The sequence below is a fragment of the Epinephelus lanceolatus genome, chromosome 16 (genome assembly GCF_041903045.1).
Source record: "Epinephelus lanceolatus isolate andai-2023 chromosome 16, ASM4190304v1, whole genome shotgun sequence".
NCBI lineage: Eukaryota > Metazoa > Chordata > Actinopteri > Perciformes > Serranidae > Epinephelus > Epinephelus lanceolatus.
In genome coordinates this window covers 26,287,582-26,310,460 of record NC_135749.1, presented here as the reverse complement: position 1 = coordinate 26,310,460, position 22,879 = coordinate 26,287,582, and the positions used below count along the sequence as shown (strand labels likewise).

Genomic DNA, 22,879 nt, shown 5'->3' with positions numbered 1-22,879 from the left:
TTTGCATTTATAAATCATTTTATTGGTTTTACAGTTAGCATTTTGATGTGAAATGATCTGTTTCCATGGCAACAGTCCCTGCTCTGTAACGCTGAGATACACATTGACAGCTGGAGTGCATGGCACCAATACCAGTCCCTTCTGGCATTAGATGGCCATTTCTTTCCTCGTCGTCACAGCAATAGCACTGACATCTGAAGTGTTGACACACGCTCATTTTTTTTGCTGTCCAATAGAGATTGTCCTTTCTTTGTGAAAGGCCCAACATCAGGGACTCTTTCAAGGCCCCGAAATTTCCTCCTTTGTTGTCTTAACAGACTCGTGGAGGTGGGAGAATCATCTGAAGCTCCTCTCAAACTTATATAGGCCCTTTTCTCTTCATATTTATATGTATATAGTCCAGAACAGTCCACCAGGGTCTGTCTGATGATTGTACTTTGTCCATGTCACAAACAGACCACACTGCCATTTTGTCCACATCCCAGACAGTCTTGAGTTTCCCCTCTTGACTGTCCATCGATTGGTCCATTTGTCTGTCCAAAAGGCCACTAGACCAGAAACTCGATGCTTTCAAGCCTTTTTGTACATTTTGTCCGTCATTTTCAAGCTCTCTCCAGGTCTTTGTACTTCTTTCGGAGGACAGACACTTGATCTTTGAAGAGCACGGGGTCCAGGCGAAACTGTGAGTGGACCAGGGGCATGTAGCCAAACCAGTTGGCGAAGGTGTTGACACACTCCTGCCGCTGGTTGAAGTGCTCCGGGTTGGCCCAGGGGACACTCTTTGTACCCTGAGAGGTAGAGCAAGACATTTATCACCCACTACTGACCTGACATTTGAATCAACAGCATCCACAGGCTACAGCATTAAACACAAGCGAGACAGACAAATGGATACCTACCTGTGGACTGGGCAACTCTTTGTACTGCTTCCTTTGAGCCACTTTGATTGGCGGCAGGTGGGTTACAGCAGAGACCAGGAAGTTCATCAGGATGTCTTCGCAGTTGGAGGTGCGATCCACCAGAGTCCGCAGAGACTGGGGTAGGTAGTGGGAGAACAGGTAGTGGTAGTACCTGTGGGCCAGACGAAGCGTTACAGGCATGTGTATAATATATATCTTAAAAAAAGGTATAGGACATTTGTATCATAAATTTTTAACATGTAACATTTGTCACTTTTTGTTATCTCTGCTGAAAGTGTCACCATATCCTGACAGTAGTACATGAGACAGATAAAATTTCCATCGCCTCGTCATGGTGTTTCTAATGGCGAAGATTTCATCCCATGGGAACAAAAACAATTGCCTGACAGAATTGTCAATTTGTTACACTCCATTTCCATCTTCAGTCTGACATTCAGTCTTCGGTCTGAAAAAGTTCCACTTGAACACACCTCAAAGACTACAGCCAACGGCCAACTAGCACGTATGCTCTGCACCTGTGTGAACAACAACAACTCTGCATACCAGCAGGCTGCGGTAGTCTATATTCGTCATTCAAAAATGACTGTTACCATATTATCAACACAACCTGATGATGAAAGAACACATAATATTTACCACATGCTAGTGAGCAATCACACAAACAGTTACGAATTTCTGCTAAAGAGCTCAATAGAGTGCTCCAGGGATGACATTTTTTTGGAGGCCGACACAGAAGTTAGCATCAGCCTTGTTCCCTTCTCAAAAAGCTTATGGGATTTTTCTATTGGATTTTGGATTAGGTTCTTGGTTCTGCAAGATGATCTTCACAAACACCACTTCCATGATTTCTGAAGCCTAAATGAAATCACCAGAAGTAAAAAACTAACGTAAGGCTATAAGCGAACTACACCACAGTCGCATGATGTCAACGTCCCCACCACAATGAGGCTGTAAAGCTGCGTTTGGCATGTTGATGTTCTGTAGTCTCATTTAGCCACTTGTTAGCAACTGCCTTTTTAAAGACACAAAAAAGCTTCAGAATTCATGAGCAGCATATTTACTGACGTAAAATGTGAAAAACTCTTAAGCTGGTGTTAATCACAGATTTTACTTCAGCCATCAAACCAAAAACCCCTTTAAAAAAAACAGTGACTTCAAAATGATGGAAGCAGGAGTGGCAAAATCCTAACTAATTTTATGGGTTTTAGGATTCATTCCTGGGGCACTCTAATCTTACCCTACATAACACATTTATTTTGATCTCACACCCTCTTGACTTTAGTCATTTGTTTGCTTTCCTCATTTTCAAGTCTCTTCTCGACCATTGAGCTGAAATGCCAATCAGGGTGATTTTATTCAGCAATAGGCTCCGCCGTCTCAGACGCCGATTCAACATTCTGAATCAGCCGAATAAAGCAGACAAGGGCCGACGAGTGCCAACAGTGCGGGACACGCCACCGTAACAAGGGCGAAGCTCACCAACGGCCGGACACTGACCAACGGCTGACTGTTGTCTTGGTGTGTCAGGGCCCTAACACGAGATCACAGGGTCAACTCCCACAGCTACTTTGTTTGTCCACAAAAAAACAAGTTAGAAACACAAAGCAAATAAGCACATCATAAAAATACAAAACTGAAATGGGAAGAAAAAAAAAGTGCCCAACTGAAAACGGTTTAAAAAGTTAAGCTGAATTATAAGCAAACACTTGCTCTCTGCTTTCTTTAACAACTGTTTGTTATGCAGAACAGACTCGTCTGTTGATTTTGCTGCAGACTTTCACCACCCTGTTTATTTCTCTGTTTGACAACACGACAAGAATACCAACTGATAAAAGAAAATTTAAGTACTGAGTCAACGAAAGGTCTGACACGACATCAAAGACGTGTCAACATAAAACTTAGCCGGCTTTCTCAAACAAAACAAGACGCTGTTGGCTCTTCTTACAGATCATGTTGATATTATTATCAAAAGTTCACTTATTGTCTTAAAAGACGCCACGATTTCTACCTCCTGACCACTGAGCACAGTGCTCCCGGGATAACGGATCATTTCGATTTTAAAAAAGTAGGATTAAAAAAAACAAAAGAGCTGTTATTTTCTCACCTGAGATCTCTATTGTTCTTTTACTCACCTTACAGGAACATTTTGTCGCATCTGTCACCAGTGTGCAAAACCTCCCACTATTAGCCTCTAATCACAATTTTAACCTCTTTTACTCTCACTCACAGAACAGGAAATCTATCCAGACAAGCACAGCAGCTAAACACCGACAATAAAAATGTATCATGCAGAGTAAAGAGATCCTTACCATCTAATTTATCACAGGTGGAGGCCAGACAACCTGCACCTGTGTAGTAACAGGCATTGTAACATCTACAGAAAGGAGTAGATGGTGTGATGTATGTTGATGATATGTATCTGGGACATGTTAACCATTTCACCACCAGTGGGATTTGATATTTATAGTGCACAACAAACTCAACCCCTGTGGTACAATGCATATGTTCTCCCTTCCCTCGGTTTTGAAGACAAGAGATTTTAGTGCAGTGCTCTCAATGCAGCTGCTAATTACGCATTACATTTGTCAGACTCAGCACCTGTCACTGTCTTCTTTAAATGTCTTTTAATTGGGATAAGGAACTAAAATTAACCACATAACTTTATGTAAATTGGAGTTGCTGCTTTTTCCTATTGAATTTTGTTATATTTAATGTTTTTTGGTTTTTTTTGCAAAGCAGCCCTGCTGGGAAAAAGCCATTTGGTGTGCTATTAACTTTACCAATATAATATACAGTAAGCAATTAGATCATTTGTGTGTGAAAGACTAAATTGGGGGTTCTCACAATGAGCAAGGCAGGGTGTAACTGACTCACTGACAGCTCATTGTCATGTCTCTGTTTAAGTGGTGAAACATGTATTAGAGGTAATGCAGATGGGCCTTGCTCACATCCCTCTGGGCCGAACCTGCGAGCTGTAGAGATTCAAATTAGAATGACAAAAATGTGTGTTTGATAAAAACTGCTGACAAAAATGACCACTTTGACTCAAAACGTAGCAAAGGTTTCAAGAGCTGTAAAAGTGCCCTGCCTGTGAAGTAATTACGTTCATATTGTATAAGAGCTCACATCCCTCTGCCACTGCGCGTATCGACTTCAGGCTTTTTCGAATTAATCAAACAGCTTTAAGTAATCCCTGAGTAATTCACCCTCTCCTTTTCCTTTTCTCAACCATACTATAATTATCCTTGATACTGTTTCTTTCTGTGTGTCACCTTTTGCTGTTCACGGTGATGTTCGTGTCATGATGTTTGCGGCTGCTGATATTCATAAACGGTGTTAGGGGTGACGCGTTACAAAGTACATGTTACTGTAATCCCATTACATTTGTCTGTGAATGCGTTACTCTTCTCAATGTTCTTTAATTAAATGCATAATGGGCAGATAAAAAACAAATCATTAAACGTGCCGACAAATGTGATGCCCCCGTGGAGACGCTCTTCAGCCTCTTCACAAGGTAAAACGGCTGCTTTAGTGATAAACACCTCATATTAACTGGACTGATTTACTATAAAGCCACGGTTTAGTGAGCGAGCGACTTGAGTACGTGTGTTTGCTCCATTAAATGCAGTTCATATGCTGCTTGAATGTGTAAAGTCTCATCTAATGGTGTTAGGAAGGTCAGTCTCATATTATTTTATTTAAGCATACTGATATATTATTTTTAGGTGATTAATATTTGTACGAGGCAGTGTTAGGAAGACCAAACTCTTTTAGTTTATTTTGAGGTAGTTACAGCCTATTGCAGTGCCGTGTTGTCTCTCCTCTTGAGACTTGTTCTGTGCTGATATGTGGGCATGTATAAGGTTTAACGTTATATTGTTAAATTGCAGTTAGCTACATGACGATGCATCTCAGGTGAAGTTGTCTAGATTTAGGTGTGCGCACACATATGCAAGCATACTTGTTATAAGTTAATAATGAAATAACATCTGAGAGAAAAAATAGTAGCTCTAAACGGCATGTCCTGTTTTTAGCTGAAGCTAGCGATGTGGCTACAGGGATGGCAAGGTTTGTCAGTCGGGTCAGGACTGAAATATCTTAACTACTACTGGATGGATTGCAGTGAAATATTGTACAGATGTTCATGGTTCCCAGAGGATGAATCCTTGTGACTTTGGTGAGCCCCTGACTTTTTCTCTAGCGCCACCATGAGATTGACATTTGTGGTTTTGGGTGAAACATCTCAACAACTAATGGACTGATTGTGGTGAAATTTGATCCTGACATTCTTATTCCCTAAAGGCGCATTCACACCAGGATAGACCAGGGGACTTGGTTTGATTGGGTGGGGAATGTCGAAAAATTTCACACCTTCATTTGGTTCGGTTCACTTTCACACTGCACTTTTTAAAGTGGACCAAACCGCCGACACAACGTCACGCAGTTACAACAGCTGCTCGTTTGGGGCCGGTATTGCCCAAAACAACCACTGACCAGGAAGTACAAAAGCATGAGGAAGAAGAAAACTCGGCTCATTGATTGGCCAGGACCGAAAACGGAAATCCAACCCCTTCAGTCGGCTTGGTCACCACAAAAACACCAAACACCAAAATGCACTGCACTCCGAGTCACTTCCTCTCTTTGGTTCACTTCCTCTCTTTGGTTTGCTGGATAGTCTGTTTGCATTTCCCACTGTAAGCGAACCGCACAAGGGTTCACTTGCAAGTGAACCGAGACCCCCAGTTTTCAAGTGGACCAGGGTTCACTCTAACTGTGGAAGCGGACAAGGGTTCATTTAAAGTGGACCAAATAGCGCCAGTGTGAATGCGTCCTACGAGACCCTTTGGTGATCTCTTGACTTTTAGTTTAACGCCATCATCATTTCACTTTGTCCAATAACTTGCTTTAGTCACAGGAAATTCACAATCACATTTTCCAGGCCTGGAAAAGTCATGGAATTAGTAAAAAATAGTTGAAAGTTTTGAAAAAGTCATGGAATTTTGTTGTGTGTTACGACATTGTTATAGTAATCTTCCTTGGATAAGCTTCCATGTAATGTAACATAACAGCAAATTTATTTTCCAAAGCTGTTGACGTAACAGCTGTAATATGCATAGATGTGTGACAACATTTTGTTTACCATCACGTACATGTCTTCATGTTATCCGGTCTCACCCTTCATGTTTACCAGTTAGCTGAAATTATGTTCGAAAATGCTGAGCAAGTGGGGCAAGAAAAAAAGTTTGTCAGGCATGGGAAAGTTTTGAAACTTTGTCCATGGAAATGTGTGGGAACCCTGCTTTATGAACAAATACCTACAAAACCATGGCATACCCATCCTCTGCTGCAGTTTTTTAAAAATACAAACCTGTGACACAATAAAGAAAATTGACAGCTCAGCTTTTTTAACTATGAACCAAGATTATGGAATTCTCTACCCAAGGGCATAAGAGATGTAGCTCTGTGAACAAGTTTAACAATTGAAAATATTTATTCAGCGTTGCCTTTGATTAACTGTCACTTTTGTCTTTTTCTTATCTTTTACATGTTTTATTCTTCATGTGCCGTCCTTGTTTTTATCCCTCACATATTCAATTGTTTTAAGCATAGCTGCTCTTGCTATGTGGTGTCTCCTTTGTTTGTTATTCATGTGATTGGTTTTATCTTGCAGTATTTGCCCTTGCTTTAATTTTTATTCTTGTTTCTTCTCCTCATTGTAAAGCAATTTGAGCTGCACCTGTATGAAAGGTGCTATATAAATAAAGATAAGTGTATAATAAGAGGCTATGTATATGTATATGTAGAACAAAGCTCTAAATGGCATATTGGAGTTGGTGTGTTATATTCTGTTGGTGTACCTGTGGTAGAAGGCAGCTCCAGTCAGGACGATGGAGTAGTCATTGGTCCATTTAGAGGTGTAGCCCCAGGCACGCTTCAGGGGATCCCAGAAGTGGCTCCTGGGAGGGTAGCCCACAATCCGTTCAGGGAAGCTCCGCCACACCAAGAAGGCAAAGTTCACCTACAAGTACACACATGGAACACTCATATATTGTTGCTACTTTTTCTGGAATATTAATTATTTATATGTGTGCAGTTCTGCTGTGTGTTTATTACCAACACGTGCACAAACACACACACACACACACACACACACACACACACACACACCTCACTGGTCAGCAGCACTGTATCCTCATCCAGACTCAGCACTGCTTCTGTCTCTATGGCAACGTGAGGTAGGAACCGACTGGTGGTCTGGGAGAGAAATACAGTAATTAACCGTAGTCCTGGTACTGTAGGCTATATGTTGTCTGGCCTGTGCTCGGAGAGATTATGGGACTGAGTGAGAGATGATCATGTTACAGTGAGTTATGTTGAGTGACTGAGATGAGTGGATCACTATAGATTTTGCCTTGGGAGATAAGAAAAAAGGCAGAGGGTGAAAGGGACACGGAGAAGAAATGTTGAGGATGAGTGACATTTATGAAACCGAACGCCACACGGATTGGTGGACATGTCAGATATACATGGATAGGAAGAGAGACAGAGAAAAATAGACATCAAAGAGAAGGACCAGTGAAATTGAGTAGCACAGATAGAGAGTGAAAGAAAGAGATACATAAACAGACTGAGCGGCTGACAGTTTGTCATGCTGTCACTCAGGCGTCAGAGCGGGCTGCAGTGTGAGCTGTGAGGGGCTCTGGCTCTCACCTTCCTCCTGCCGTCTGTTACTGTGAGGGGGACGGGCATGGGAGGCCATTTGCTCCGACTGGGTGGCGGCTTCTCGCTGTTCCAGAGAATGATGATCTGTGGCGGGAGAGGAATTTTACATAGAACAGACAGATTTAGAGACATTAGATTGATCAAAAATAACTGCTGACATCTATTAACCTGTAGGTGTTGCAAAGGAAGCTTCCTTTACTTCCTTTTTCTTTTATTTGTGGCTACATTATATTCATTTCTTTACCTGCGAGCAGTATTTTGACTTGGAGACCACCTGAAGCAGCTTCATGATTGGCTGAGACTGGGAGACCAATGGGGAAACAGCATGGATGACAGCAGTGAACTCTTGACCTGGACTGACACCTGGACAAGGTCACAAAAAATAATATAAAGGTAATGGAGAGTGTGTTACCTGCTCTGTGATATGCGAAATATATAAAAGCGTATCTGTATCAGTCCAAGGATCATCAGAACAATTTGAAGCTACTGTGTTAAGATTCTGAAAATTCACATTTCTGGTGCTCGCCATTGGTGGCATCAAAAAAGAAATTCATGCTGCTGACTGGACATATGAGCCCCTTTATCACTGGACAAAAAAACACTAACACCGATTTTCATCTTTAGTGGGAAAGGTTGCAATCGGCTTTTACTCCTATGACAAATGACTGCAGTAGTTATGGGTATGTATCAGCTCCAGCTCGGATTGACAGTGATGGAAAAATGATACCCAAGTGGGCGCCCTAATTTTTGATCCTTTTCTCCGTCCACCAATTTCATCTGTCTTCGTCCAAGCAGCACTCAAACATCGTTCAGTTGAACACGACACACCAAAAAAAACAACAACAGAAAGGCGTACTTGCCTACTGGCAATGGGCAAAGAATCTATTGCCTATTTTTAGCAGGGTTTTCAGTGTTAAAATGGGCTAATTTCGGTGGAAAATGGGATCTATGGACTGCACCAAATCACATAAAATGTACACAAAGTGGCTGCAAATAAACTGAAATAACAACCAGGGTTTCAACAGTTGTGAAGTACCTGAAAAAGTTCTGAAATTAGAAAACTGTTTTCCAGGACTGGAAATAGTCTGAAATTAACAAAATGTTTTGGAAAAGTTTTGAATCTGCAACATTTTGACTATTGTTTAAAATTTAGAAATCTCAAAACATGTCTAACTTTACAGAAAATAAATTCCTTATATTACTAATTTAAAATCTAGTGCTGTGCTGTGTGACCGTTGCAACGTCACCAGTTTCATGTGATACACATGACCAGACCTGCACCTGTGTCATCGTCAAGGCTGCGCCCCCTTTTGAGTGAAAGAAGGGAGGTCACATCAGAAGAGAAACAGAAAAATGCTAAATGCTAATCCTTTCAGCTCGAGTTAGCAAGTGCTGACAATTTGCATATCCACTAATGCCTAGGATGTGCGTGTTTAATAATGAACCCATTTTAAACAACTTAAATAAAGTCACAGAAATGAAAAAGTTTTGGTAAAAATGTGTGGGACCCTTGAAAAACCAACCTTATATATTACAGCACAGATTGCAAAATTAAAACTAATACAGACAAGGACTTCAGTAAACATTTGATTATGATTTGGTGGTTGAGTGTTGATTGCTCATCTCCCTTTTTCCAAAGCTCTGGTATAATAGTCTCATCAACATCCTTGATGTGCAATCAGGATTTGCATGTTGTGCAGACTCATTCAAATTAAGTTGAGTTTGTTTACCTAATCCCAGGTAGTAGAAAGGGAAGTGTGCAAGGTGAGTGGAGTACTCTGGCAGGACCAGCAGGCCTCCTGGCAGGGAGTTCCACATGTACTTGTTCCTCGAAATGTGGGAGAACACACGGTCCTTAATGATCTGAAAAAGGTAGAAGTTGGATGAGGTTTGCAAATTGCGAAGCAGAGAGAACACATTTGCTTTGAGTTGTTAAGTGGCTGTTGTGCTCATGTAGTACAAGCCTGCACCACATTCATTTTCTCCCTCTAAGCTGGTGGATGAGAGTCTTGGAGCTTAATGTAAACTGCAATTGGAGACCTGACACACTTGTGTTTGCATATTACAGCAATCCCAAATGATATGCTCTGTGCACTTCCCATTTTACACCAACAGGAGGTGTCCACACAGCAACGGCGGCATCCACGCTTCTGAGGCCCTCTGCCTCACTGACCTCAGGCTGACTGCACAGCTGTCTCCCATGGGGAGAGGTTCCCCTCTGCATGCTGTATGTATATAAGCAGCTTATCACCAACCTCCAGAACCTCTCCTTTATTATCTCTAGCATAAATCCCCAGCAGCAAATACACTAGGGGGCTGCCAGACTTCCCTTTATGAACATCAGAGTGCACAGCCTACCAGTGTGTGATTTCTTCAGATTTCAGAGGGTTAAATCTGTTGTTTCCTCACATTTTTCATGTGCTAAAATTGACACTGGCAGTGTGTGCGCGAGAACTGCTCATATGAGGAGGTTGTTATTCCTTTTCATGCATCTGCTAACCCTTGGGCTAACCTTCAAATGACATTCTCTTAGCTGGAGCACCTTTGAAGTACATTTCTTCTCAGCTTCTTCAAAGACAGCAAAGTAAAACAAAAGATGGACGAAGAGAGATACATGTATGAGCAAGGCTGGATGCTGGAGCTGTGAAAATCAGGGAGAATAACCAGAGCAGCTCCCTGTTTCTTCTTTATGTTGCAACAACTCTTTCAAAGATGAAACTTTTTTTCTGAACCTGACCTGTAGCGGTGAAAAAGAATTATTTCTTCCAGCCTGATAACAGCGAGCAGTGAGGCAGAAACTGGCAGGTTGAGACTGATATTTTCAACGTAATGATATATCATTTCTATATATTAGGGGATTTTTCTGAGACTTCAGGCAAATCGGATGTGGACTGCTTTGAAATGCTCGCTACAGACCTACGGTACAACACAGGGCTGAGGTAGTAAAAGAGTAGAAATGTAGAGCAGGGCCAAGGTCCAACCCCATAATCATAATGATAGGAGGGTGGTTTGATTCAAATATGAAAAGCCTTTCTGGAAGGGGACTGATGACAGCACACAGGCAGTAAACCACAGAGAGGTAGCAACTATGGCTGTGTGCTCAACAGAAAACCTGTGTTTATAGCAGTGGCTTCTTTTTGTAGATGTTTTCACTGGTTGCTGCACATTCCTGAACTGAATTGTATGGTAGCAAAAACGAAAAGTATTCAGAGTTATAAAACATTTCAATTAGGTTTCTCGTCAGTGCTTGTCAGCCAAAAGCAATGGGAGATGGACACAGACATCCTGGTGATGGCACAAATGGGTCAAAGCTAGGATTTGATCTGATACAGTGAAAGTTAAACTGACTTATTATTAGAGTTAAAGGAATACTTCACTCCCCATTACTCACCCTGTGTCATGCTGAACTCTAGAAGAATTTGTTTTTCCACATGCCTCCATGGTGAGCAAAGAATCTAAAAAACTCATGATGAACTGAAGCCATAGGCAACCATGTCTAACAACAGCAAAACTAAATCAAAATATCTGTTTACAAACTCTCACACAACTCATGCAGTATGAATCAAATCTCATTTATTTATATATACTTTTGCCTTGCTGAACACGGGAGCTGCTGGTCTACTGCAACCTCATTTGTCAGTTTTGTTCTGATGTTTGTTTATGTTCATGTGACTTTGATAAATCTGAGTTAACCCTTTAAAACACCAAAATTACACTTATTGCCAAAGACTTTTCTGACTCGTTCTTTTTTGGTCATTTTATTTTAAATTATTGTAGGTTGTCTTTAATCATTTAGCACTCCTTAACTATGTTTCATTTACATTGTGAAGGGTCTAGATGGGGAGTGGATTTAAATCTCTCAAGCCTTCTTTTGTAACTCCCCGATGATTTTTATGATAGTCAGCAGCATTACCTAAAATAACCAACATGGTTCTCGGTGAAGATTCTCAGTCATCCAGGTTATGGTAATCATAAGTGCTATATCATAGGCAACTGGACTTGCTTGAGTTTCTTGAAGATGTTTCGCCTTTTGGATGAGAGCTCAAGTAGCTCAAATTTTTCAGCAAGACAGGCAAAAATATTGTAAAATATGTTGTCAGCACACTGGTAAATCTAGCTAAACCTTTAAAACACCAGTCACACAAACAAACTGACTGATTGATGTGGCAGTAGACCAGCAGCTTCTGTGTTCAATGAGGTAAAATTATTGTTTTTGACAATGGAGTCTGGCTTTAAAGATAGTTACGTTTTACAATGACTTCAATTCATCAATCACTTTCTCCTTTTTTGGATTCTTCGTTCAACATGGAGGCATGCAAGAAAAAAAAGGTTTCTTTACAAATTCAGCGGAACACAGGGTAAATAATTGATTTACAAACAGATTTTGAAGCAAAAAAAAAAATTGCTGTGGAATTTTTTGCATTGCAGGGCAATGGTGACATTGCAGCCATTTTTCCACAGGTTTGTTGACTCTTTTATAGTTCGATTCACCACATGAGAAATTCTGTTGCTGTCAGAAATTCCTGATATCTCCAATTAGGAATTACAAGTAACAGGCTGACGTGAACATATTCCCTGACTTGGTCGCTCATACGTCTTTTGAATAAACTTATTGTCCTGTAACAAAAAGAGCTAACTGGCAGTTGTTTTTTCGCGACCAAACAGCAGGTTTGTTTAACTTTTCCTCCTCTTTGATAACTATTTTTTTTTAAAGAAATAATGCTCAGTCCTGAGGGAAAAAATACCAGTGGCAAGATATGGCACAGTATGGAAAAAAACTGCACTAGCATGTTCCCAGCTGCCTAGTGTGTCAAGAGGTTAGCTCAGCGGCTACAGTAGTTCACCAACCAGCCCTGTGGGTAGTCATTGCATCAGCCAAGCTTCTGGGGCAACATATTTTATAAAGACTTTCATCCTGAATGTGTTATGGTTGAGTCTAACCTCCAGTGTGGTGAGGACTATCTTGTCCACAGAAGAGAAGTAGGCTTCCCACAGCATCTGGGTCCTCTGTCTGAGGGCCAGGACTCTCTCATTCCCCACCGCTCTCACTGTGGATGGCACCTGCAGACGAAAGATGAGAAGAGTCATGCAGTGAAATAAATTTAATAGAACAGAGAAAAATAGCCACAAAGAGTTTTACTTTGGTTTTTAAAGCGAGTCGTGTCTCTTAAAATAGACTAGAAAGGAGAAAAAGAAAGAAATAGCATTTAAGTGATCAGAACTGTGTAAACTGCATCGAGTGGTTGCTTAATCTGGCCTCTTAAAAAACACATTTGACACAGAGCTGATTTGGGGTCTGCTGTTCAGATAATTAGACCTTAATTAGTAAGGACCACATTCGGGGGTTTCAAGTGAATCACCAAAATTGATTTAATCACTTAGAGAGTTAAGCTCAGCGGCTCAATCAAAGTGGAAGAAAGCCATGTTGAACTGAGGAAAGTGGGAGCAGCGGACTCCTTTAAACCCTTTTGTCTTCACACGGCTAACACATTTTCTAATGAGCGCCAGTTAAAGAAACCAGGAGGCCGCTAAATCTCTTTTTCTCGCCTATATTTTAAAATTCAACTTTGTTCTTTCAATCTCTCAGTTTGTCTTCACATATCCCCCTCCCTCCACATTTCATTACTTCACCTTGCTCCCACTTTCTCCCTGTCCTTACGTTCTTCCTTTCTTTCCCCAAAGTACATCTGAAGGACAGTCTCACTATAGCGTCGCCGTCAGGTTGTCTGAAGTGTCTGCCCCCACTCAGCCTCCTCTGCAAGAACCTCACACTCCTTAACCCCACATCATAGACTGTGTGAATATTTGCGTGCGTATTATAGAGTTTTGCAGGTGTGCAGAAATGCCACTGATGAGGTCAGCTCATTCGGTCCAATTCTGCCCTAATTTGAAAATGTCTCCCCTGCTCTGAGCTCTCGAGGGCTTGTTCGTTCCTGTTCATTAGCTGAATGCCAATTCATGTCCTCTATTGGTCAAGATCAATGCAGAGGAGACATGATGTACCTTGTGTGAGGGAGAGTGATAAAGGTTGTAGCTGAGGCTGAGCCGGCTTTGCTCATTGTGTTTATTTGTGTGGATGTGTTTGTCTGTGTGAGGAGAGACAGAGGATAAGTGAGCGAGTGCTTTTGAACTGAAGCTGGATTAAGGTCTCTATGGGTGTTTAATATGAAAGGGCCCCCAACTTGTAACTGCACCGTTTGATACAGGTAAACAAGAGCCAAAGAGATGACGTCATGTCCGAGCTAGCCTCTATTGTAGTAGCTTCTGTTACTCAATTCCATCTCTCATTTAGTGACTATGCGCACTTTCAACTCAAGGTACAGCCTCTATATGCGGCTGTACAGAGGAAAATATTGACCTGGATTACGCATAAATAACCCAATTTGTATAGGTGTAGATTTTGGGGGATGCAGGGGACAATGGGAAAGTCTAACACAACCTCTGATGGTATGTGTCCACGGGGGCATTTTCTCAATACGAGGCCACTTCCCAGCATTGGACGCTTGATTGGCGTGCCACTGGGCCTGTGGGCTGTCTGCTCCCAGATTTTTAACCGGACCAACTTGGTGGCTCTTTTGGAAACTTTCTCATGACAACAGTTCACTGAAATGTGTTTCTGAATACATCTGAGGCAAGATGTAAGTCACGAAGCTGCTCAATCTGTCTTCATTTTAGATTGACGATGCTTACTTGAAAAGTTGCTCGATAGTTTCCAGAGGTGCCGAGTCATGCAGGATGCCCCTGATTTGCATAAAGCAGCCTAGATTCAACTTTATGCAAATAAGGAGCTGGCAGCCCATCTCTTGAAACCCAACACTGTGCTCAGGGCTGTATCACTGTAATCACTGTAGTTACGCGCATAAAACAGAAGAAAATGACCTGAGGCATAAAAAAGTTTTACAGTTAAAGGCATGTAGGGTGAGTGAAACTTAAACTGCTATGCAGCACTGTGCACTGTGTTGGTTTAAAATAGAAGCAAACCTGTACTGTTCGATACACGTGAGATAAATGACTGAAAAACATGGCTGGAAGATGTGTAGATATTGATTCCTTGAATTTACTTTAAGTACTCAGGTGCACAGTCAGCAACTCATTTGCATTTTCTTTCATTTTCTTTCTATTACTAGAATCATCCTCTGAGGTTTTCTTAACACAAGATGAACTCATTCATTGCAACACAACTGAGACATGACTTTTGGGTGTGTGCCAACACAAAAACTGCTCATCCTCCCCTCCAATAGATTTTAACCTTACCTTTAGATATCCTAAAGGTCAATCCGGCCATCAGGATGCCATAATTGTGTGTCTGTGTTGGTGTGCACCTTTAAATGAGCATGATTAAATGCCTCAGTGTGTTACCTGTAGTAGTAATCTCTCATCTCCCTCAATGACCGCCTGGTTCCACTGTATGACATCAGAGAACGGCAGCTCCCAACCATTACTCAGCAGCACTGGGATACACGCCGCCTGGACACACACAGGTATAAGAATGTAGAGAGTCTTAAAGAGACAGTGACACCCATAATCCAACTGATAACACACAGAGCACACTGCACAATTGCATATATATCCCTTTAATTGTGATCAGCTGCTGGGTTCCTTGCTTGCTGCCAGCTCATCTTTGGCAGTAAACATTATAACATGACATGATACAGCTGCACGAATATAATGCAATCTGTATGAGTTCAGGCCCAGCTGCTTGGCACTGTGATATCCCAGGCCGAGCAGGCAATGTGATCAATACCCATGTGTGTATGAGCAGCTGAGTGTGAGTGTATGAGACTCCAATAGGTTGGCTGGAATGAGTAATAACTCCTATCTCTTCTTTCCCAGGGAGCCCTGGAGGTTTGTTAGAGACTGTCACTCATACACATGCACACTCAGATGTGGCTGACTCTTTGTGTACTAATTGCTTACAACCACTGAGGGGACATATGCAGGGAAGGAGGTAAAGTGAAGGAGAAGAGAGGGATGAGGGAACGGGAGGAGAATAAGAAGGAACCGGTTGCACATGGAGGCATCATGCTTTATTAAAGGCGATTTTTGATGTTGCCTTATCCCCTCGCTTACTGACAGGTTTTTGATGTTGTTCCACTTTTTTTTTTTTTTTGCTTTCTAATCCCTCCTTTGGTCTCCCCCCTCTCACTCTGGGTTTCTCTCTCTCTTTGCTGCATTCTCATCCCATTCTACTCTCTTCCTCTTTCTACTCACAGTGGTCTGGAGTGTTGATAGGTCCAGGTGTTTTTTTTGTTTTTTTTTTTACTTTTTTTTTTCTAATTAAACCACCAGAGAACAGCAGCAGCGGCAGCAGAAATTGGTGGAGATCAAACGCTCTCTCTGGCCCACCGGGGCTTCCATACTACTGCATTTCATCCGAGAATAAACCTGCTGAAGGACACTCAAACAAATAGGGAGGCTTGTATGTGTGTGTGTGTGTGTGTGTGTGTGTGTGTGTGCGCGTGTGTGTCAGAATGAGCTGCAGGTTACAACGAGGTCACAGGAAGACTCCCAGAGTGATAATCCAAGGCCTCTAAATTTGAAATGTGGCCCACGGCTTGCCTGAGTCTTCTGCCGGAGAGACGAGGAACTGTGAGGTTAGTTTCAAACCTTTAAAGCCCTCCCTGCCTGGAGATGGGGTAATAAGAACGCCTGTGTGCTGTGTAGTTGTTTTTGGTTTGTTTGCATTGGGAGATAGAGAAGGGGGAGGGTTTAAGTAAACGTGTGTGTGCAAATGTGTGTCTGTGTGTATATTGGAAAGCTGGCAGCAAGTTTCCTACCACACTGGTACTGGTAATTGCCAGTTCTTTTGTGGGCTTGGCTGGCACCAAAATAAAAAAAAAATACACAACCGAAAAATCTTGAAAAAGTGCCTCCAATGGAAAAAAGAGAGAGAAGGGCAGGGAGGAAAAGACTAGGAGAGAGAAAGAGAGGACAAAGAAAAAAGACAGGAGGAGAAAGGGACCATGACTGCTGCCTGCTGCCAAGCCAAGTGGGTTGTGTGTGTGGATTTGTCCATTCAGCAGACATCAGCGGTGGGGCAGGCTGCCACTCCTATGGATGCTTCCGGACCATTCATGCACACACACACACACACACACACACACACACACCCACACCCCGGAGAGCAGTGTGGCCAGGGAACACTGTAGCAGCCAGAGGGTTCAGTGTACGGCGAATCTAAAAACAGCCACTACTGCTTCCTGCACTGGTGTGAGACCGTCGACTTGGGTGGCAGAAAGAGAATTACAACAGACGGTCTGGTTTTAACTGTCCTCTCGCCCCGCTGCCTTGGCGGTTTCTCCATTGTTTGTGTACTTGTACATATTCACTGATGGACTTAAACGAACGGTTTCAGTGTTTGTGTAAGTGTGTGTGTGTGTGTGTGTGTGTTAATGGACCCATTGTGCTTTAAAAGGCCTTGCAAATAGCAAATAAAGCCTTTATGGTCAGATCTGCACTCAACACAACACAATGGTCTGGGGGAAAAACACTTACAGATGTGACCATTAAGGTGTCGATAACCAAAAGACTACATAAACCACGGCTCTGGAACATAAACATTCTGCATCCTGTGCACTTCCTTGTTGACCCAACTGTATACGAACTCACTGAATCAGAGCCATTTCCTGGAAATGTGTAATTTGGTCCCTCTAACAGTGTTATCCAGAGGAAAATGCTGCAGCTAATGTTGTTAGGATGATTGCTGTGTTGGCATGTAGTGCATAGAGATTTGAGCTGTTGTTTATGTGGGCCTCTGAGACACTGGAGTTGTAAGTACTCTGACAGGAACACAGTGTGACAAAGAATATAAATCAGTGTTACTTGTCAGTGCTATGTTACTGTATTTGACACAGTATTGCTACAATATTACATAATGTCAATTATTGCGTGTGGTGCACAGTAGATTATGTGATGGGCTAGTTAGGGTTTTCTTAAAGGGACAGTTCATCCCAAAATCAAAAACACATTTCTTACCTCTTACCTGTAGTGTTATTTTTCAGTCTAAATTGTTTTGGTGTGAGTTGCCATGTGTTGGAGATACTTCCTTTTGTGCGGCGCTACAGTTAGCATGTGTAGTTTGATGCAAAGAAAATAGTTCCTACATGAAACTGCTCACAACAAGGTCTGTGGATTATCTTGAGTAAATGATTTCTAGAAAGAGACATTGCTGTTGAGTTTTTCAAATGTATTTTTGGGCACTTTGAGCACCACAAGCTGAGTGCCATCTAGTTCCATTATACTCAAGAGAGGGCAGATATCTCTACGGCTGATATCTCCAACACTCTGCAACTCCCACCAAAACAAACTAGATTGATAAACAGCACTACAGGTAAGAGGAAAAATATAGATTTTTGATTTTGGGGGTAACTTTCCTTTTAAAGCCCTGAAAACTGCGTGATAAAAGTCAAATATTGACAAATCTAGCAGCTGTGGTGGCAGACTTGAACTGAACACATTCACACTGACAGTGGAAGCAGAGATGTTTCGGTTGATCACAGTGCCGTTGGTAAAAAAAGCTGATAGGTATTCGAGGCCTTCAAAGTTGAAGAATACAGGTCTACAGCATGATCATAATGCTAACCAGACTTCAATGATGAATACTGGTGGTGGTGTGTATCACATTGAGAAATATGTAATTACCTGCAGAGACTCTAGGAAGCGAAAGGAGCCCAGACGTCGACCTCGAGGCACCAAACAGAAAGTGGAGTTGTGGAGGAGCTCCTGGTAATCAAACCTAACAAAGAGAAGAACGATTATAATACATTAATCTATGTCGTTCACTTCAGTTTATTTGAGCAGAAAAACAGCAGAGCATGTATATAAGCAGAAAAACATAAAGAATACAGGACTTAACAGAATACAGCAAAAGACCTTGAGGCTTAGTTGTTTTTAAAAGCAGGAATGAGAATGGGGTAAAGTTTAAGATGAATCTCTCAAGCTGTTCTGAAGAGTAATAATTGGTTCAATAGGATAGTCGTGTATACATATCCTGTAAGTGCATGCAAATATGTACTAGAGGCAGAGTAAGTATGAGTAAGTATGTGACCTGATCTAGTGTTCATTTTTTCAGCTATTTTTTTTATTTAGTCTTGTCCGTGTCTTGTTTCCCGGCTGCTGAGGGGAGTGACAGGGGTTAGCTCCGGAGTGAGCATCGACTACGTCCCTGGAGACAAAAACAAAGTGTCTCCCCTGTGCTTTCCGACCATGGTCAGAATTGAAACTATATTCCTGAACAAAACAGTCTAAATATTTAAGCTCCTCTTTTTTGTCAGTTTGAACTACATTTTAGTGATGTCTTTTTCATCAACAAAGTGTCGGTGCCATCTAAGTATGTTTGTCATCGTCTCATATTGGTCTTGGCAAAAAAGGTAATTGATGAACATATTTGTCGTAGTTTTTGCTAACAAAATTAACACCAACTTTATCTGGCTGTCAAGATATATTTTTCTATTAGCACATTTCTTAAAATGCACTTCCAATGTGTTTAGATAGATGCTAAGACATAGGTTTTTTACATTTACACCATAAATTGATGCAGAAAAATTCATCAGAATGCAGGAAATCAACCCCCAACTCCCCCATTTCACGCTTGGACATCAGAAACTCTTGCCGACAGTGAGCCTCTGGTTGGCTGAAACTGAGATAAAGCATAGGAATACCATTTCTGGGAGAATGCAATACACACATTAGTTTCTTTTCGTTTTACAAAGCTAATAATCGTCAAACACTTAAAAGTTAAAAAAGGAATTAAAGTCAGAGGAGAGTTTGCTGTTAAAACAAGAAAAGGGAGCAGGAGGAGAAGAAGAGCTTTTAGGAAAAATTGACCAGTGTCCACTGAAATGTCAGCGATCAATATATTGATGTGTGGCAGATGGCAACAGAAAAGCACCAGCTCCAAAGTACTGAAATAACTACATGATTGCGAAAAGAAATCTCATAAATAGCCTGCCAGTGTGGCAACACATGCCTTGTTTGATATATATTTAACATCTGTCACACATAAAATAAACCAGGACTTTAGTGGCTTTCTATTTCTGATATTTAGTCATAATGGTTCTGATTATGTGCAGTAATAAATCTTCCAAGGCCTCCCCCTTTCACTGACACATTGGCACCGCTACAGATAGCTACTGTATGGTGGAAAATATATCCATCACTGAGCTCATGAGTAAATATGCTCTAATCTCTGTTCTCTATTGATTTGTGTTGTAGACAAGGAGGTTTGAACTGGTGCCAAAGTAAGAAATTTCGAGTGCACTACTCCCACTGGCTGCTGCCATACGTCACCCTCGCCGAGCTCCGCCACTTCATCCTCATATTTCATACTCGCGCTATGAAAAAGAAGCCAAATGGAAACCTCTGCATCAATGCTCGCCTTCATCTGCTGAGTGGAACAGCAACGGACGGGCGGTGTAACGGTCTCACAGTAAAGAACTGCACAGTGGAGTAAACAGATGGGGAGACAAACAGGCTCTTATGGGAGAGTTCACTCTGCTCCTCACCCCCTCCTCTAGGTCCTGCTCTCTCCTCTCTGTCCTCTCAGCTCTCGCTCGTCTCTGCAACCAGCTCTCTGCTTGTTTATTTGCAGAGGCGATGTCAGTGTAAAATATGCCTGCCATTAATCTTCTCACTCACTTAGTCATTTATTTAACCCTCCGTGAGCGACGAGATGCAGGCCTCTCTTTGCTCCCTGGATGAGAAAATTGGAGATTTCATTGCTGATGTTGGCGGCAATTAACACTGCTACACTCAGCCCTGGACATCAAGATCTGAATGAATGTCACTGTGTGAGTGTGTGTTCAATATGAGCGTGTCAAAACATGCCAAATGGACACACACATACTGTACACAAACACTAGTGTCAGTTTACTGAAAGGCGGCCTTGTTTGGCCACGGTTCTGCTCTGATACTCCTCCACCTGTTGATAGAGCTTTGCTGTTGCCACTGCTGTGCGTATACATGTGTGCGTGGGATGGATTCGTGTGCAGCAGCAGCACAAATCTCCAGCATGGAGCGTTGATGTACATTTGTAACGAATCCCCGAGCCAAAACATCAATCACTATGGTTAAAGAGATTTACACAATGTATTTCTGAGGGATTTTGTGTCCAAATCTAGCACTAAGATTGGGATTTAGGTTAACACATCCTTTTAGCTATGCATGAGTAAATAATTTTTGTAGATTTTATCTGTAAAGATGTACAACTCCTCTGTGTATTAATGTGTTTGGGCCACGGGAGTAAATAAATGTGTAACTGAAAGTGAGCATTTATAAGTTACTATATTTACTTCCCCTTGAGTAAATATTGTTTTGTTTGGGCATATTGGAGTGAGAATACATTAATACTTTTCTGGTTATGCATGTGTGTGCAAGTGCTGTGTCTGTATGTGTAGTATCTAATATGAGACAGTAGGGACCTCTTGTATGTTGCAAGTGTAGTGAGACTGAGCTGGTTAGTCTGACCCACTTCTCTCTCTCTCTCTCTCTCTCTCTCTCTCTCTCTCTCTCTCTCTCTGTGAGTGCTGTTTGTGTGTGTTTGTGCATATGCGTTTTTGTGTATTTGATGACGTATGGCTACAAGTCAGCTTGTGCATGAAGTATGTATGTGCACCAGTTGGTCTGTCTAGCTGGCTAGTCTCCCGGCTGCTGTTCCTCTTTAATGAGGGAATGTACTTAAATACAGGGAACAAGTAAATCATTTAACAGCACTTTGTTTCCAACAACAAACGACCAGGCCTGCTGTGTCTCTCCTTCACCCCCCCTCTGTCTCCCTCTGCTTCGTATCTTCTTGTGTTTGTTGCTGTGTTGTGTCATACACACTGAACACAATTTTAAAGGCAAGACTTTTGTTTTTGCACCCATTTTTTACAGGTTAAAGTTAGAGATCTAGGAGTTTTTTATGCACACACAAGAGTCACCATCTTGAGTGTGCAACTGCTCACCTGGGTGTTATGGTATGGGCTGACATTACTCTATGAACAAAGACCACAGGTGCATTTTATTGATGGCAATCTGAAAACAGAGACACTGTGATGAGATCCTGAGACCCATTACGTCATGTTGCAGCATGACAATGCACGGCCCCTTGTAGCAAGGATCTGTACACAATTCCTGGAAGCTGAAAACAACCCCAGTTCTTGCATGGTCTGCGTACCCACCAGTAATGCCACCCATTGAGTGTGCCTGTGATGCTTTGGATCAGCGTGTGCGACAGAGTGTTCCACTTCCTGCCAATATCCAGCAACTTCACACAGTCATTGAAGAGGAGTGTGGCAACATTCCATGGGCCAAAATCAACAACCTGCTCAACTCTATGTAAAGAAGATGTGTCGCGCTGCATAAGGCAAATGCTGTCACTGATGTGCGCATGAAAAATTTTCTTAGCTATTTAACTTGACCTGTGAAAAATGGGAGCAAAAACAAACGTGTTTAAATTTTTGTTCAGTGTAGATTCCACAGGGAACCATGAAAAAGTTGTAGTGTAGGTTTATGTTTGCATATGGACATTCATTCATTCATTCATCTTCTAACCGCTTCATCCTCTTGAGGGTCGCGGGGGGGCTGGAGCCTATCCCAGCTGACATCGGGCGAGAGGCAGGGTACACCCTGGACAGGTCGCAAGACTATCGCAGGGCTGACACATAGAGACAAACAACCATTCACGCTCACATTCACACCTACGGACAATTTAGAGTTATCAATTAACCTAGTCCCCAATCTGCATGTTTTTGGACTGTGGGAGGAAGCCGGAGCGCCCGGAGAGAACCCACGCTGACATGGGGAGAACATGCAAACTCCGCACAGAAGGGCTCCCATGCCCGGGATCGAAACGGCAACCCTCTTGCTGTGAGGCGAGAGTGCTAACCACCACACCACCGTGCCGCCCTGCATATGGACATGACTTGGATTATTACACAATGGCAAATGACCATGTCTATGTGTGAATATGTGTCTGTCTGTCTATCAGTCAGTTATTCATTTATTCCCCACATGAAATCATACAAGGTACAACTGCAGTAAGATGTTATCCCATCGGCTCCTTTGTGCTTCTTTGTCCTTGTGCATTACAATTCAGCCCTTTTTTGTTGCCTCTTCTTTTATTGTAGGCTGCTGCTTTGTAGGTGTCTACGTTTACAGACTGGCTGCAGTGCTTGTGTTTATGGCATCCTGGATGGTTCTGGTAATCCATGGTTTCTGGTTGTGGATTGGTTTAAATGTAGATTTGGGTGCAGCTG

General features: G+C 42.1%; 1 protein-coding gene across 1 annotated transcript in view; it reads right to left on the bottom strand.

Moving 5' to 3' along the window:
- The window catches only part of ext1c (exostoses (multiple) 1c), a 104,589-nt gene continuing 81,710 nt past the window's right edge, over positions 1-22,879 (bottom strand). Inside the window, exons 3-12 of the mRNA XM_033637238.2 lie at positions 18,285-18,378; positions 15,003-15,110; positions 12,585-12,704; positions 9,374-9,506; positions 7,888-8,006; positions 7,632-7,727; positions 7,089-7,175; positions 6,779-6,939; positions 900-1,071; positions 1-788 (exon numbers count right to left, since the gene is read on the bottom strand). Of these exons, the coding sequence (XP_033493129.2) occupies positions 603-788; positions 900-1,071; positions 6,779-6,939; positions 7,089-7,175; positions 7,632-7,727; positions 7,888-8,006; positions 9,374-9,506; positions 12,585-12,704; positions 15,003-15,110; positions 18,285-18,378 (1,276 nt within the window). The 3' untranslated portion in view covers positions 1-602. The remainder of the gene's footprint in view (positions 789-899; positions 1,072-6,778; positions 6,940-7,088; positions 7,176-7,631; positions 7,728-7,887; positions 8,007-9,373; positions 9,507-12,584; positions 12,705-15,002; positions 15,111-18,284; positions 18,379-22,879) is intronic.